General features: G+C 38.6%; 2 protein-coding genes across 2 annotated transcripts in view; both read left to right on the forward strand.

Annotated features, from left to right (window-relative positions):
• The window catches only part of trpc5a (transient receptor potential cation channel, subfamily C, member 5a), a 36,449-nt gene extending 32,523 nt beyond the window's left edge, over window positions 1-3,926 (forward strand). The window contains exons 16-17 of the mRNA XM_086166122.1: window positions 409-498; window positions 2,386-3,926. Of these exons, the coding sequence (XP_086022248.1) occupies window positions 409-498; window positions 2,386-3,387 (1,092 nt within the window). The 3' untranslated portion in view covers window positions 3,388-3,926. The remainder of the gene's footprint in view (window positions 1-408; window positions 499-2,385) is intronic.
• A 5,937-nt stretch (window positions 3,927-9,863) lies between these two features.
• cnpy3 (canopy FGF signaling regulator 3) lies at window positions 9,864-16,709 on the forward strand. The gene is made up of 6 exons (XM_086165795.1): window positions 9,864-10,092; window positions 11,324-11,450; window positions 11,559-11,655; window positions 12,480-12,602; window positions 12,701-12,818; window positions 15,656-16,709. Exons 1-6 carry the CDS (start codon window positions 9,987-9,989, stop codon window positions 15,916-15,918), a joined length of 834 nt encoding a protein of 277 aa, XP_086021921.1. The 5' UTR covers window positions 9,864-9,986; the 3' UTR covers window positions 15,919-16,709.
• The last annotated feature ends 2,015 nt before the right edge of the window (window positions 16,710-18,724 follow it).

Here is an 18,724-nt window from a genome sequence, read left to right on the forward strand (position 1 = left end):
CACTGATCTGGTGAGATCAGTGTTTCAGTGTGAAGGCTTGAAGGTCTGAGGAAACGCTGATCCGCCGGCTTCCGATCACCGATCAATCGATCAGATTGATGAACCAATTGATCGACGGATAGAAGCACGAAGGTGTGAATGACAGGACGAATGTTTGTCTTTCGTTTTTTCGTTTTCTCTATACGATCAATGAATGAGACCCTGGTCGCTCCCGAAGCAGATATAGATCATTAATTGACAATTAATCGATCGATCGATTAATTAATTAATGAAAAATGAAAGCCAAAATCTGCAGGGAAACGTCCAGAAATGGTGGAAACTCGTCCATTTTTTACACACCTGCAGCTGAGCGTGTGTGTGTGTGTGTGTGTGTGTGTGTGTGTGTGTGTGTGTGTGTGTGTGTAACAGGAAGTGATCCGTAACCTGGTGAAGAGGTACGTGGCGGCCATGATTCGCAGCGCCAAGACGGACGAGGGTCTGACGGAGGAGAATTTCAAGGTGTGTGTTTTTAAACATTAAAATTTTGAAAAATTATGTTATTGTATTTTATTTTTATTACATTATTTTACTTATATAATCCGTATTTTATTTTTATTACGTTATTTTATTTTTTGTAATACTTATTTTATTTTTATTACATTATTTTATTTTAATAATACGTATTTTATTTTTATTACATTATTTTATTTTTATACTATGTATTTTATTTTTATTACATTATTTTACTTTTATAATACGTATTTTATTTTTATTACATTATTTAACTTTTATAATACGTATTTTATTTTTATTACGTTATTTTATTTTTTATAATACGTATTTTATTTTTAGTACATTATTTTATTTTATAATACGTATTTTATTTTTATTACATTATTTTATTTTTATAATAAGTATTTTATTTTTGTTACATTATTTTATTGTTATAATACGTATTTTATTTTTATTACATTATTTTACTTTTATAATACGTATTTTATTTTTATTACATTATTTTGCTTTGATAATACGTGTTATTTTCCCCTTGTATTTTTTATATATCTTTTTATTATTTTCTCTCTATTTTTAGGACATTTTCCCCCTCATTAAAAAGCACATTTTATGAAATAAAACACACTATCCGTCGGCTATCCGAGATTTCGGGCCGGAAATAAATTAAAAAAAAGAAACCCTCTGGGTTTTTCGCTCCTCAGGTGCGAGCCAGACGGACGGTTTTAGACATGTGACCGCCGTCCAATGGCAGCGCTGCGTTCGGGTCCCAGCTGGCGGGAAAACGAGCGGCGTCTGTCGATTTGACGCCAGATTAGCTCGGATTAGCGAACGCGCACCTGTGGCGGGCGTTTAAAAATCAAAAGGATCTTAAACCCAATGAATCTGCCTTTTTATTTTATTTTTAATTCCCAGCCAGTCAAGAGTCTGTATTATAACATTGTGTATTATAACATGGTAGTGTTATTACACAATGTTATAACAATAGCAACATGTAATAACACTGTAATAACATTATGTAATAATACCATGGGATATCATAACATTGTTTTGTAACATTATTTAATAACATCTTATTATTGAAATGCAATAACAAGTAACCTTATGCAATAACGTGTCATAACATTATATAATGACATTGTGTGGTAATGTTGTGTAATAGCAACGTGTAATAACACTGTAATAACGTTGTGTACCAACATTGTATAATAACACTACAATAACATTTTGTCATAACATCTCATAAATAATCAAATAAAACTGTTAAAACTTAATGAAAATAATAATATTAAGTATAACATGCGATAGCTCTGAAAACATCCTATAATAACATCGCACAATAACACTATGTAATAACATTGTGAAAATAAGTATCAAGTGATAACACTGTAATAACATTCTGCAATAGCATTGGGTAATAACTGTGTTATCATTTTAATTACACCGTGTAATAACATTGTTATAACATAGTGTAAAAATATTTGAAATAGCATCTTTTAATGAAACTCTGTATTAATATTAAGTATTAACATAATACGATGACAATGAGCGATAAGAACAACCTATAATAACACTGTGTAATAACACTGTGTAGTAACACCGTGTGTAATAACACTGTGTAATAACACTGTGTAGTAACACCGTGTGTAATAACACTGTGTAATAACACTGTGTGTAATAACACTGTAATAACACCTTGTGTAATAACACTGTAATAACACTGTAATAACACTGTGTAGTAACACCTTGTGTAATAACACTGTAATAACACTGTAATAACACAGTGTGCAATAACACTGTGTAATAACACTGTAATAACACTGTGTAATAACACGGTGTGTAATAACACTGTGTAACAATGTGTAATAACTGTATTATTACTAAATGTGGCTGCAGGAGCTGAAGCAGGACATTTCCAGTTTCCGCTACGAGGTCCTGGATCTCCTCGGCAACCGGCGCCCCCCTCGGCGACACTACTCCTCCTCCAGCGAGCCCACGCGCGAAGACGGCGCCGCCGCTTCGGAGGACGACAGCGAATCAGGAGACGGCGGCGGCGGCGGGCAGAGGGCGAAGGGCGTGAGCTTCACCACGCCGCTGGAGGACGACGCCAGGCCGGCGCCGACGCTGGGCGTGTCGGCCCTGGTGCGCTCCATCTCCGGGATGACGCCGATGGAGGGCGAGCAGGGGGAGGCGGAGCCTGAGGGCGGCGTGAGCTGGGGGGAGGAGTCAGAAGAGGACGGGAAACCAAAGAGCAACGGGTTGAAGACGAGCGTCCTGCCGCCGCCGCTGCCGCCGCCGCCATCCTCCGCCGCCACCACCCTCCCCTCGCCGTCCTTCCTGTCGTCGTCGCTGTCGCGCACCCGCTCCCACCTGCAGCGGCTGTCGGCGCCGCGGACCAAGGCGGACTCTTTCCGGCGCATCACGTACCTGTTCTCCCGCTCCAAGCGCAAAGCCCCGCCCACGACGCCGCTCGCCATCCCGTCGGCGCCCTCCTACACCATCTCCGACGGGCTCCTCCTCCCGCCGGAGGGCCGCGGCGACTACGGACTCGGCGAGCTGACGCGCAGCGAGACCCGCCTGCACGAGGTGGGCCGCGCCGGCGCCGCCGACGGGCCGTCGTTCTCGCCGCGGCGCGCTAACGGGCGGGACTCGCTGCTGGCGCTCCCCCTGCCGCCGCCGTGCCCCTGCCAATCCCTGCACTGTGCTTCCAACATGTCCGAGTCCAGCGCGCGGCTGCTCGACTCCAGCGAGGACGTTTTCCAGGCGGTGGCGGGCGAGGACCGCCTGGGCGGCGCCGGGACGGTCGGCATGGTGATGGGCGGATGGGTGGGGCCGTGCGATGATGTCATAGAGGACAGCTGCGAGGTCGTGGAGGACTCGGTCACCACGCAGCTATAGGAGACGCCGCCGCCGGACTCGTTTGTTTTTTCTTTTTTCCGGGAGACACGGGATTATAAATTCTCTGCGTCGTCATGGAAACCACCGCGGGAAGAGATCCCTAAAAATGGCAGATGTTTATTTCCCTGTTTAGCCCCTTTCCTCCTGGGCTAGCGTCCTAGCTCGCACCGGTGAGCTAGCAACCCGGCTAGCATAGCGACCGGAGAGTCCGCTAGTTTTTTTTTCCCTTCGCCGAAAACAACTCGTGCATGTTAGCTAGCGGGCTAAAGGACGGTAACGGAGAGTCGGCTAGCTCCGGCGCTAGCGAGCTGTGTTAGCGCCGCCGCGTGAGACAACCCGGACATGCTCGCTATAGCAAGCTAGCTCATAGCAACAAAGCTAGCATGGTAGGTTAGCGTTCTAGCATCCCCCCTGGGAATGCCCCCCCCGATTAGCCGCGCCTCATCTCCCCCTTCCCGCGGAGCAACCCCTGCATGTTAGCAAGCTAGCTAGCTAGCCAATTTTTTTCCGATTTGTTTAGCTCCCCCCCCCCCCGACCCAATTAGTGCCTAACGACCCCTCGGGGCTCCCGACCCCCCCGGCATCAGGAACCTGTTCTCCAGGCTAGCGTTTCACGCTAATTAGCGGTTTATAACACCTTAATCCACCCATCAAATGAACGTCTGCCATTTTTTTTCTTTTAACACCCCACCGAGGAGGAGCAGGAGGATCCACGGATATTTATTAATATTTTTTTTTGTTTAATTTTTTTCTGTTTTTTTGAACCGTGCATGAATAATCCGGAACCGGACGAGGTGGGATTATCGGAGAGCGGACGGGGGGAAGAGGCGTCTTTCCCTTTAACCTCCAGCCGACCTTGGGATCAGGATCGGGATCGGGATCGGGATCAGGATCGGGATCGGGATCAGGATCAGGATCAGGATCAGGATGGACCCTGACGGATCCACGGACCTCCCACTCTCTCTCTCTCTCTGCACCAACAAGGGCCAAGGAACTTTTGTTTTATCCTCATAACACTTATACTAGTAATAATAATAATAATAATAATAATAACCTAATAATAACTTAAGGTAATAACAACTGTTTTCTAAAGACGTTCTTCGCCTGCGATGCTCAAACTTCCTCGACGCGAACTTTGCCCCGAGGAAGATCTGCTTTTTTTTTTTTTTTCCAATTTCCAAATCTGCCTTTTTTTTTTTTTTTTTTTTTATTTCCAAATTCTACCGTCATTTTTTTTTTTTTTTTTTTTTTTCAAGGTTTTATTTTTTTTAATTTTTTTGTTTGTTTTTTTCTGGAGCGAGGAAAAAAACGCCGGCATGTGCAGGGGCTGTGGAATTCCAAGCGGAGAAGGTTGCTGCCGAGAAATTATGCATGTTTGAGCAAGTGGCACACACACACACACACACACACACACACACTGGAAATACCACGCTGTGTGTTGAGTAGCCGCCGGCTAAATGTTTCGCCCTTTATCGGATCCCTCCGGATCCTCGCCGCCACTCGATGACATCACCCTTCACCCCCCCATGTGACCTCGGCGCCAGCTGTGCCGGCAGGTGGCGGCCCTTTTTGGCATTTTTGTGTTTTTTGGTTTTTTTTTTTGGAATCAAAAATGTCACCCCCGTCGCCATGGCGCCCATCCTACGGCGGCACCCCGCGATCAGAATGTCAGCGACGCGTCGTCACGGCGCCCGATTTATTCGCCGTTCAGGGAATTAGCACGGATGCTAATGTGTTAGCGCTTTTGTTGGAAGGTTTTTTTTTTTTTTTTTTTGAAGGCCCGCCCCCCTCCACACACACACACACACACACACATATATCCGCTGTTTCGCATCGATAAGCCTCAAACATCCGATCGGGTTCTCCGGGTTACCGTGGCAACCAGGTTGGCGTGTCATCACTCTGTAATCAGTGCCCAAATACACTCAGCAAAAAAAAAAAAAAAAGAGAGAAGCCATTTTGGTTGCCGTGACGACCATGGGCTGGAAGCAAAGTGGCGTGGAAGGGTGTGAAGACCCGGAGAGACACACACACACACACACACACACACACACACACACACACACACATATGCACATGCACACACTGATAATCAATCACTCTAATGGATCAATATTGGTAATGACTGTCTGATCCCCCCAGTGAGGCTCTTTAGCTGCGCACACAGATTGTGTGTGTGTGTGTGTGTGTGTGTGTGTGTGTGTGTGTGTGTGTATCAAGGATTATTGATCCAACCGATCCATAATTAAATTCTGTTGAGCCCCTGATTGATGCCTATTGACTTCCTGTACATGGGTGTGTGTGTGTGTGTGTGTGTATGGATTGATCAGTCAGGGGATGACTTGTGTGTTTGTGTGTGTGTGTGTGTGTGTGTGTGTGTGTGTGTGTGTATCAAGGATTATTGATCCAACCGATCCATAATTAAATTCTGTTGAGCCCCTGATTGATGCCTATTGACTTCCTGTACATGGGTGTGTGTGTGTGTGTGTGTGTATGGATTGATCAGTCAGGGGATGACTTGTGTGTTTGTGTGTGTGTGTGTGTGTGTGTGTGTGTGTGTGTGTGTGTGCGTGATCGTGAAGCTCTTTTTTTCTTTTTATGCATTTTGCAAAAGAGGAGGGTGAAACCTGTGTGAGCAGCAAATTGAGCTTCATTGGAGAAGATATGTTTTGTAAAAGGCCAGGCCGGACACACACACACACACACTCACACTCACACACACACGCGGAACAAGCTTCTCTTCATGTTTTATTCAGCCACACACACACACACACACACACACACACACACGCGCAGCTGCAGGTTTGACCATAAATTGTCGGAGGCGTCTGCAGCCTGCAGTCCACTTTAATAACCGTGTGTGTGTGTGTGCGTTTGTGTGTGTGTGTGTGTGTGTATGTATGTGTCACACACACACACACACACACATAGGACGTTACATTGATCTACACGTGTCGTCCGTTTCACTCGCTCATTTAACCTCGACGCCGGGCTTCATCCTTGAGTTTAATGATTTACATGGTCTTCCTGCGGCAGGGGGGGGGGGTTGCCGTGACAACGCACCATTGGAGGGGGGTCGCCGTGACGACGCACCATTGGAGGGGGGTCGCCGTGACGACGCACCATTGGAGGGGCAAGAAGGAACGGCATGGAGGGAAGAAGAAAGAAGCCAGGAGGAAGGAACGCAGATCTAAATAATATATTGCTATGTAGCTTCATGCTAATTTCTGTTAGCTCGTTCGGGCGCCAAAAACATGGCGGCCATTTTTAATTTTTTTTTCCCCGACTCATCTGGCGCCACGAGCACATGCACCAATTCACAGGTGTGTCTTCCCGGTTAAGCCCCGCCCCCTCGCTCTAATTGGCCCCTCTGCATCACATGGCTTTGTCAGATTTGACCTTTGACCCCGGGTTTTTTTCTTTCCTGGCAGAGCTACTCACCACACACACACACACACACACACACACACACACACACACACACACACACACACTCATTCAGGTCCCCCCCCCCCCCACCTTCCAAGGGGATTTTAAGCTTTAAGGATGAGTCCTCCTGGGTTTCGTCTGGATTTCCACCTGGATGAATGTATGACTGTGTTATTTTTCTAGCAGCGGATGGATCGCGCACGTTGACGACTCTTTAATAAAGGCATCCTTAGAAACTCCGCCCCGCCTGTCTGTCGCCGCCGCCGCCGCCGCCATGTTGGGGTTTTCAAATGGCCTCCATGAGGAGATGGTTTTCAGGGGTGGAGGTCCATCAGAGGTGGTCCACTTGTCCCACACCCACCCAGATGGGCACCTCCTTGTGGTTGACACAGGAGAAGCGGGTAAAAGGTATTCATTATCGTGTAATAACCGTGTAATAACCGTGTAATAACCGTGTAATTACAGTGTAATAGCCGTGTAATTGCCGTGTAACGCATGACGGCATGGAACAGAACATTCCTACGCCGGCGTTTAACCTCGCGTTTCCCTCCAGAATGTGAATCCTGTTCTTTCTGGAACGCCGTTCCCCTAGTGGCCAAACTGCGGTACTGCGGTCGCGGCGTACGAAAAACGCCGTCAAACCCTGACCGTGCACTTCCTGTTTTTCCAAAAATAGACGTCGGGCCGAGCGGAATCAGGTCACATGACCGGGCTTATGCAACAGAGAGCGGTGACTCATGAGCTCCGCTCCGTCGCTCAGACCAAAATAAATCGATCGATATCCATCGGGATCGTTGACTCTCCCCTCGGCGGTTTGTTTTGCTTGTTTTCGGTCGCCGCGGTAACAGGGAGCCTCCGTCAACGGCGCCACGGCGAAGCGTCAAGCCGCCTCCAAGACGTGCAAATTGAGGCGCTGATCCACTTAAATCCCACGGCGCCCGGATTGGGAACGGAGGGGTGTGTGTGTGTGTGTTGGGGAGGGGGGGGGCGACCTTGGACGGGGGTCAAAGGTCACCGTCGGACAGGAAACTGAATCCATTGTTTATTTTTCTTGCAGGAAACCAAAAAAAAAAAGCCCAACTGATTATTTATAACTTCAAAGACTTTGCACACTCGCTGTGTGTGTGTGTGTGTGTGTGTGTGTGTGTGTGTGTGTGTGCCGCTAAAATCCTCCACTGGAGAGCCTTTTCAACGACTCGCCGTACAAAACCGGTGTATCATTGTTTTATTCAGAACGCGGCTGAAAAGAAGAGCAAGGCAGTGATGGAGAAGAGTTTTTTTGTTAAACAAAGCCCAGTGTGTGTGTGTGTGTGTGTGTGTGTGTGTGTGTGTGTGTATGTGTGTGTGGGCTGCAGCGCTGAATAAAACCCAGCTTTCATCTCCCTCTCTCTCGCTGCATCAGCCTCCCCTCCACCAACTCAGTGTCAAGTTCTGCCATGAGACACACGGTGATGTGTGTGTGTGTGTGTGTGTGTGTGTGTGTGTGTGTGTGTGTGTGTGTGTAATGTCCTTTTGGCAGGCAGGCAGGCAGCAGTGCACTGAAGCACCTCTCAGGGAAACTGGACCGCCATTGAACTACTGAGAAATGCTCTTATCTCACTGCGAAACATGGCTTTCTCTTCACACACACACACACACACACACACACACACACACACACACACACACACACACACACACACACGTGCTGGCACACGCGTGTGCAGGCAGTGCAGAGATTTCTCAAAAATCAGTTTAAAAGAAAACGCCTCAACCTGATGAGAGAGGAAGGAATTCAAATAATTAAAGAAAAAAAAACAGAATAAGATTAAAATGAGGAATAAAACTGCAGAAAATCATGACTGAAAATCATCAGGAATAAATAATGTGAGAGGAAGTGCAAGTTCAAGATGCGTCAGATTATCTGAAAGTGGCGAGGAATGACCTTGGAATGACCTAGAAATGACCTTGAACTCGTCTAGAGTCACAGGAAGAGAAGAAGAGCTTGTTAGTAATATTTGCAAGGTTATCATGAAGCTACCCTAGAATTAGCTTGTGAAAAAAACAATAATTATAAAGACAAAGAGCCTGAAAGTAGTCCTTGGGTAACCTTAAAAAATGCAGATACATACATATGAAATATGGTACAATAAAATGAAAAACAAGTAAAATAAGAAATGAAAATTCAGCGAGAAGTTACAGGACAAAAAAAGAGCTTAAAATCCTAATAATGTAAGGATCAATGACGAATGAGCAAGCAGCTATGCTCAAATAACCAGAGGTTATCAGAATATATTAATCTTGTTATCATTGATTTTTTATTATTATTGTTGTTGTTGTTGTTGTTGTTGTTGTTGTTGTTGTTGTCGTCGTCATCTTCATCATTGTCATTGCCACATAAGTTCTAATTCATATACCTCAGCAGAAAAACGTTAGTTTTTATTTCTGTGATGAAATATATTTTTATTATTCAATTATAATTACAGATTACAAAAACTGAGTTGAAATTTGAACAAGAAATATCTTCCTTTCTTTGCGAATGGCGCCCCCTACTGGCGAAAGTAGGTCACTGCAACACAGCGGAATTCAGAAATCGTAAAAGTAAAGAGTTACCACTTTGACGTTTTTCTGATAGTTTCGTGTATATATGGATGTGTACATATATACATTTTTTTGTCTTCTTTGTTTGCATGAGTTTCACGTCTTGCATCTAGATATCTATATTTCATATTGTAAAATATGTTCATATTGATCTCACCCACATGGAGACGGGGAGAGAGCAGGCCCCTTGTTTATTTACAATAAAAGTGGTCTAGACCAGTCGTCAACACAGGGAAAACAGTATTTTAAAAAACATAACTTACTTAAAATCGGTTATATTTGTTGTTTTCGTTTCTAGTTTATCTCCCTGATCGATGAAAAATAGAAATAAATAAACCAGAGGGGAGTGATACACTTTCGCATTTTAAACCCATCTTCGCACTTTCGCCGTCTCTCATTGGCCCAACGGCTGCCACTTCTACCTCTCTGATTGGCCCGTCGGGAGACTACGTCACGGGAAAGCGGAAGCGAGTACCACCACCGTTGGATAGCTGTTTTTGCGGTGATCCGGAGGATGTGATAAAGAAGAAGAAGCCGCCAAAAGGCTGATAAAACACAAAAAATAAACTTCGGACCGGACAGAAGCCGACATGAAGCCGGTGACCCCGCTGGCCGTCTTCCTGACGGTGTATTTGGCGGCGGCGGCGAAGAATGAAGGCGACGACGACTGGGTCCATCTCCCCAACAGCTGTGAAGGTGTGGGGCGCCGGGAGGGGATCGAACCCTCCACTTTCGGCTAAAATTCTAAACATTAATGCTCAAAATAATACTTTTAATACAAACCTTTGCGTTTGAACTAAAATGCAAGCCTATGTTCTATTTAAGTCTCATTCAAACTCCCGTTATTTGGCCACACACAAAACCTTAATTTTTCTTTGGTGACTTGTTTGCTAACATCCGGGTACCCGCTCATCATTTCTGCGATGCTTCTCGTCGATATGAACTCGCCGCTAGCATGCGAAATAAACGATAATAAACTCTTTATTTGTTATCTCCGTTGTTTCAGTTCTGTGAAACTATTTTAAATGGACTTTAAAAGTGCAGTCATACATATTGCGCATCGTGTAACCGTAGTGAAATGTTGTTTTTTGTAAAACTTGAGTTTTTCTGCAAAACTTTTTTTGTTTATACGTTTATTTCTTCTTAAAGTAACGTTTAAGAACGTTAAAAAATAGATTGTAATAGAAAACCTTATAAATAGAATTGTTTTTTGACTGCCGTTTGCGAACAGAATAATTTTGTCCCATTGAAATCAATCTAAATCCTCTTGATCTGTTCGTCAGCCCACAAACTTAGTGTTCTCTCATGAAACGTGTTTTTATCGGTTTACTTGTGTCAAAAATACTGTAAGGAATTGCAGATAACCTGAATTATTACTGTGGTTCTGTTTTTTTTCTCTTGTTGCTCGCACTTGTCGGCATTTCCTTTACTAAGTCAGCAAAAGTGAAGCCTTCTGGCATCTGAGAGCCTCGCTAATGCTAATGCTAACTCCAGCTAGCTTTCGTTCATTAATCCACACTAAAAATTACATTTCTCTTTCTCGTACGACTGGAAACCTTTGCTATGCTAAGATAGTCACCCCTTTAGGGACATCAGCTGCCGTTAGCGCATCTTTTATCTTCAGGATCCGACAGATGGTTGACTTCTGCAAGATCTATAACACCAACCATATTTAGCTATTATTTCCTTCATCAGATCCACTGGAATTCATAACTTCCTCTTAAAACCACAAGCACACACACTTTTTATCTTTTTGGGGGCCATAATGAGGGCAGGAAAAAAGCTTCACAACAGTAGGACACAACGATAAATAACGTAAACAACACGACTGCCGCTATGCTACAACGCCACGACGACCAAAAACCCCGAAGTTTGTTTGTGTGCGGTAAAAATAGTTGTGACCCCTGCCGACCTTTTGCGCCTCCAGTCTGCAAGTTCGTCTCCATCGAGATGAAATCGGCCTTCGAGGAAACCGGGAAGACCAAGGAGGTGATCGACAGGAACTACCGCTTCATCGACAGCAAGGGGGCGCCGCCCATCAAATACGTCAAGTCGTGAGTGTTCGGGAGCCAAGATGAGGGCTCGCCTACTGGAAAAAAAAAGCACCAAATTATGTTCTAGCCGTGAAGATGATGGATGACTGACGGCTTTGTCGTCCTCAGCGACCTGCGCTTCATCGAGGTGGTGGAGAACGTCTGTCAGCGGCTGCTGGAGTACAACCTGCACAAGGAGAGGAGCGGCAGCAACCGCTTCGCCAAGGTACGATACAGCTACCCATGATTAGACCATGGATAACACTTACAGTAATTCAATACATTTAAATTGTGCAAAAAAAAATTTGTATATATATATATATACGTATTAAAAAAATCCAAGTTTTTGTTAATAAAATTTCACAGCATAATTTTAAAAATTAAGGTGATTAAAAAAATGTTGATGTTGATTTTTTTTTTTTTTTTTTTTTTTTTTTACAAAAAAATAAATAAAACTGGAGAAAATGTATTTTAAAAATGTAAGATTTTTTTTTTTAATCAGCCAAAAAATTCTATCTAATACAGTTACCCCCGATTAGGCTGTGGATAACACTTACAATAATTCAATACATTTAAAATGTGGGAAAAAAAATATAGAGATAAAATAACTTGATTTTTACCAGTATTTCACAACATAAACTTAAAACTTGAGATTTAAAAAGAAATGTTTACAAAAGTAAATACAACTGGAGAAAATATATTTGAAAAATTTGAGATTTTGATATTTTGGAATCCAAAAAAAATGCAACACAGCTACCCCTGATCAGACCGTGGAAAACATTTAGAATAAATTTAATATGTGGAAAAAAAAAAAAAATGAACAACTTTACAACACTTTTAAAAATTACAATGAATAAAAAAAAAACAAAAAAAAACTGAATGATGATAGTTTTTTTTTTTTTTTGTCAAAAAAGTAAGTAAAACTGGAACAAAAAAGATTTTTATTTATTTATTTTTTAACCATCCAAAAAAATTGATTGAATTAATCCACCCCTGATTTGACTAAGGATAACTGTGTGTGTGTGTGTGTGTGTGTGTGTGCGTCTGCAGGGCATGTCGGAGACGTTCTCCACGCTCCACGGTCTGGTCAACAAGGGTGTCAACGTGGTGATGGACATCCCTTACGAGCTCTGGAACGAGACCTCGGCCGAGGTGGCCGACCTGAAGAAACGGGTACCTGAACGCCTCACAGGGCAAAAACACACCTTCGTTTAGTTTCACCGGCTTCAATTTTACGCGTGTGTGTGTGTGTGTGTGTGTGTGTGTGTCAGTGCGATGTGCTGGTGGAGCAGTATGAGGAGGTGATCGAGGACTGGTACAAAGGAAGCCAGGAGGAGGACCTGACCACCTTCCTGTGTGAGAAACACGTCCTGAAAGGACAGGACACAGGTATGGAAAATTTAAAATCAGCCGTTTCATCATTTTGTTATTATTTCTTTTGATTAAAATTTGCAAAAAATTTAATCGTAATAATGGTGAATTATTATTCAATATTTTTTACCACATTTTTTTTATTAATTCGCATCAAGCCTGACATGAATCAAGTCAAAACCAGTCAGGAAAGTAGTGATGATAAGTTCATAAAAAAAAATAAGAAAAGTTTAAACTTACAATAAATTCTTAAATCAATAGTGTAAAATAACCTATGTAATTGTTTTAACAAAATATCACAATTTTAAATTTTGAGGCATACAAGCGTTATCCTCTCATCAATGATCCCACTAAAAATAAATGGAAATGATCTGTTTAACCCAAACCAAGTATTTATTTTGCCAAAATATTCAAACAAAAATAAATGTAACTGGTAGAAACATTAATGAAAATGTGAAGATTTATTTTTAAGTCAGGAATGTCATCCTTTTTTCAAACGTGCAATAAATATAAAACCTGACCATATGATGTATTAATTTTATAAAAATAACTTGAACTTGAGAATATGTATTATGAAAAGTAAGAACTTTATTTTCATATATTATTGCATATATATTGTTTAAATTATTGTGTTTGCGTGTATATATATATATATATATATATATATATATATATATATGTGTGTGTGTTTATTTTATTAAAGAGGTGCAAAAAATCCATAGTAATAATAATGATCATTTTTATTTAAAGAACAGTAATCTTCCTTAGAATGTGATTAAAGAATTAGGAACAAATTAATAAAAACTGGCCACAAATTTTCGAAATTATTCTATAGACATTCATTGGAAAAGTATCAAAAATATTTGGCCTTTTTAAATTGAAAAGTTTAAATAATAAAAATTACAAAAAAATGGTGAGAATTTTCAACTAAACTTAAAAGAATAATTGATGCTTTTTTAATATAAAATGTATTTTATAAACATCAGATTTACATAAATCCTGCAATTCACTTGATTAAAACCAGGGGGGAAAAATCGGCAGAAATTATGATAAATAGTGAAACGAAAGAAATAAACCTTTATACTTGTACAATAATTGAATAAAAAGAAATTATATGAAAGAAAACAATTTTTGTTAACATATTAAAACCATTCATTCTGCCATAAATGATTCTGATAAAATGTGTTATTTTTTTTTTCAATTTTTGACAAAAACATTTTAAAAATGCAGTAATTAAAAAAATTGGGAAAATCATGTCACGGAAATTGAAAGAATAGATTTATAATCAGCAGTTTTATCATTATTTTATTATTTTTTACAAAAAAAAATACACATCAATGGTTATGTTAAATTCTATTTAAAAAAACAATCACTAAACCTGCTAAGAATGTAAAAAAATTGACAAAAAGTAAAACTTGTTCAAAAATGCACTAAATGGTTTTAATTAAATTAAAAACCTCTCATTCTCTCACTAATGATACAAAACAAATGTATAAAAAGCATTATTTTCAACTCTTATTTTTAATTGGAAAAAAAACTGAGTAATTAAATGATAAATTCTATTTTACAAAGCAAAAAAACATTAAACCTTGTTATCATGTTATAAACTAAGGGATAATAAATAAATAGTGGCCAAAGATAGTTTAAAAAATTTATATATAAAAAATAGGAATTCAGAGAAAGTATCTGAAAAATATTGTATTAATTAACAAAACATGACCCTTTAATTCCTCATTAAAGTTTATGGTAAAAAATCATTTAGAATTATTTAAACAAAAAGATGAATTTTTTTAACAAAAAATTAGTATTTTTTTTTTTTTTATGAATTAATTTTTAAACGCTATACTTGTACTTCAAACTGCAATACATTTAATCAACACTAGGGAAGAAACACAGCAGAAATAATGATTCACAGGACCGTCTCAGAAAATTAGAATATTGTGATAAAGTTCTTTATCTTCTGTAATGATATTCTAATATTTTGAGACAGGATTCTTGAGTTTTCTTAAGATGTAAGCCATAATCAGCAATATTAAATCAATAAAAGGCTTGCAATATTTCAGTGGATTTGTAATGAATCCAGAATGTATGACATTTTGTTTTTGTAATTGCATTACAGAAGATAAAGAACTTTATCACAATATTTTAATTTTCTGACAAGTCCTGTGTATTATTATTTCTGCTGTATTTCTTCCCGAGTGTTGATTAAATGTATTGCAGTTTGAAGTACAAGTATAGTGTTTAAAAATAAATTTATAAAAAAAAATCCTAATTTTTGTTAAAAAAAAAATCATCTTTTTGTACTGTATAATAAAAACATTGAACTTTTAATAACTTAATAAATTTAACTTGTGTAAAAAAAAAAATCAAAATTTAAAAATCACATACGCACACATACACACACACACAGATACATACATACACACACACAGACACGTACACATACGTAGATTCATAAACACATACATAAACACATATAGATACACACACACACACACACTGTAGATACACATATAAACACACACACATGGATATGTACACACACATACACACATACATATAAATATGTACACATACATATTTAAAATTTACATACATACATAACATTTTTTGTCAACAAAATTTCACAAAAAAAATTTAAAAATAAGGGTTAATTTAAAAAAATTCCAAAGATAGACTACATTTTTTTGCTTTGTTTTTTTCCATAAATAAATAAAACTGGAAAATAAAAAAAAAAAATAAAAAAAAAAAGATTTTTTTTTTTTTTTTTTTTTTTAAACCAGCCACGTGTAAAAGTTACAAATAGTAATAATAATCTTTCAGAGGTGAATAAATCCTGCTTCTTCTTCACCCAGCCTGCCTGAGCGAGGAGTGGATGCCCAGCAAGAAGGGCGACCGAGGCGCCGTCGCCGAGGACAAGAAGAAGAAGAAGAAGGAGAAGAAGAAGAAGAAGAAGAGCGCCGGAGGCGGAGCTTCTGGCCGGGAGGGGGAGGAGCCTGCCAGGAAGAAGAAGAAGGAGAAGAAGAAGAAGAAGAAGAAGAGCCAAGATGGAGTCCAGGCCGTCGACCTGGGGGTCCAGCCTCAGGAGCCTCTGCCCGGGCACAAGACCGAGCTGTGAGACCTGGACCTGGACCTGGACCTGGACCTGGACCTGGAAGACCTGGACCTGGACCTTTGGGTTGCTGGTTTCTGCTGGTCCATGAAGTTTCTTGCTGGGTTTTTTTTTCCCCCTTTATCTTCTCCGGATTTTGTTTTGCATTTTCAAGCCTCTTTCCAGGCACTTCCTGTCGCCGTCACTTCCTGTCGCCGTCACTTCCTGCTATTTACTGATCAACAATCAATCAGTGATCCGCGTGTGAAGAAACGCCAACCTTCTGCTCCTCATCGCTTATTTTTATGATTTTTTTTTTTTTTATTTTTAATTCCCATCAGGAATTTTTTTTTTTTTTTTTTTTAAAGTTTGCTGTTTTTATAACAAAAAGAAAAAGTTTTTAAATTTGAAAAGGAGGAAAAAAAGGATTATGGGCAAAGTTCAGTTTGAACTTTAGTATTTACAAATAAAATCCCTCAGATTTAAGGGAATAATAAGTCATTCTTTTTAATTTTTTTTGTTTTGAATTTTTTTTTTTTGAGCTCAATTTCCTGTTTGTTCCTTAAACTGTGAATGTGTGTGTGTGTGTGTGTGTGTGTGTGTGTGTATTTATTAAAACATCCTCCTCGCGCGTCAACCAATCAGGTTGATCAATCGTCTTAGTTTGTTTGCTGATGTCATTGTCGTGTGTGTGTGTGTGTGTGTGTGTGTGTGTGTGTGTGCGCGCACGCTGGACATAAAGCTGCTATTTAAAGTTGTTTTTTGCGTTGGTGTGATTTTACAGACTTTTATTCTGAAATAAAGATACGGTTTGAAAACTGGAGTCACATGATCTTTTTCCACACGGCAGGATTTTCATCTTTTCAACTTGGAAAATTTTTCAAAAAAATTTGGGTGAAAAAATTTGGGTGAATTTTCGAAAATGAAGGAGAAAAAAACATCAGAAAATATTGGGAGTAATCAGAAAATTAACAAAAATTTGAAAAAAAAAAGTCACTAAAAAGTATTTCACTCAAAATTTAATCACTCAAACATCTGAAAATAATAAAGGAATTTTCTATAAAACAACAAATTTTTATCTGAAAAAATGAAATTGAATTTGACAAAAATAAAGAGATAAAATAATCGTCAGAAATTAAGGGGGAGAAAAGATCCTCCCTGAGAGTTTTTATGAAATTTTGAGGTTGAAGGAGAAAAAAGACATGGGGGAAAAAATGGAAGATTAATAAAATATAATATATAATATATAATCGTCCATCAATGTCTTTTTGTTCTTAAGAAATTAACTAAAATTTGAATATAAAAAACATTTTGAAGGAGCAAAAATAATCATCAAGACTTATGGGTGAAAAAAAAATAGGAAGTTTCATAGAAATTAAAGGTAAAAATTACACGTAATTAACATTCAAAATTAAGTCACTGAAAAATCTTTTAAAAAAACACTTGATATTTCCAAATCGTCAAAAAAAAAAAGAAATTTCTTTCATAGGAAAAAAAATTAATTCGATGAAAATTACTAAGAAAAAAAAATTAAAGCCCATAGAACTTGGAAAATGTTTCATTTACAAAAAACGTTTTTAGGAAATTCTGAGTATGAATGAGGAAAAACATAAGAAATTATGAGGGGTAAGAGTAGGAATTCTAATAAAAATGAGACAAAAATATAAGTGAAATGAATTCTTTAAAAATGATTTACTCAAAATTAAATCATATTTTCCAACAATGTAAAATTGAGTAAAATAACTAGTATTTGGAGAAAGCATTGAAAATTTTCCACGTCCATCAAACTTCATTTACCAAATATTTTTATAAAAACATGAGAAGGAAAAGAGAAAAAAATCTGCAGAAATTATGGGGGACATTAAAAGAAGTTTGTTAAAAATTAGATTTTCAAAAACAATTTACACCAAAAAAGCTCTTCTCAAAATACGAAATGAAATTAATTGGAATTAATATTTGGAGAAACCTTTGCAAAATGTGTTTTCAAAATTTTTTTTTCAATGTTTTGAGAATGATGGAAAAAAATCATTACAAATTGTAAGAGAAAGAATAGGTTGATGAAGAAATGTTTGATGAAATTCGAGAATGAAAAAGATAATTATAGATTAAGGGGGGGATTTTAAAAGTATATAAAAATGGAAAAAATTTAAAATATATAGATAAAAGTTTACTTTAAGTCTGTCCCATTTGAAAAAAATATTACAAAAAAATATATTAATGTGGAATTATTAAGAAAAAAATCATGAATCATTGGGGGAAAATAGGAATATACATATTATATTAAAAATGAAAAAATGAGCAACACCTTATTTAATTTAAAATGTAATTACTCAACATAGAGACACCATATTCTCAATTATTATCTTTTAAAAAAATATATAAATATTTCATTAGAAGAAAAAACTAGAAATGCAATGAACATTTTTTAATTCTGTCAAAGCGTGACAATTTTGGTTGTGAATGTGGTTATGAAATTTGGAGAATAAATGTGAAAAAAGGGCCTGAAAAAAAATATCAGGGAAAAGTAGGCAGTTTTAAAAAAATTAGCAAAAAAATGTCATATTTCACTCACAATTTGATCACTCAAAAATCTGAAAAATTAAGACATTACATTTCCATAAATACTTTTAAAAAGGTTTTTCTTTATAAGAAATGAACCAAAACTTTAAGAAAAGAAATTAATATTTAACTTAACACATTGTTTAAAATTTATCCTCAAAAATTTAATATGCAACGTTTTTTTCTATGAAATTATGGGATTTAAGGAGAAAAAAAACATCTGAAATTAAGTGGGGAAAAATAGCAGGCTCATCAAAAATTTCATTTAAAAAAC

Source organism: Fistularia commersonii, chromosome 19 (assembly GCF_037954325.1).
Source record: "Fistularia commersonii isolate RoL2024-O1a breed Wild chromosome 19, RoL_Fcom_v1.0, whole genome shotgun sequence".
NCBI classification, from domain to species: domain Eukaryota; kingdom Metazoa; phylum Chordata; class Actinopteri; order Syngnathiformes; family Fistulariidae; genus Fistularia; species Fistularia commersonii.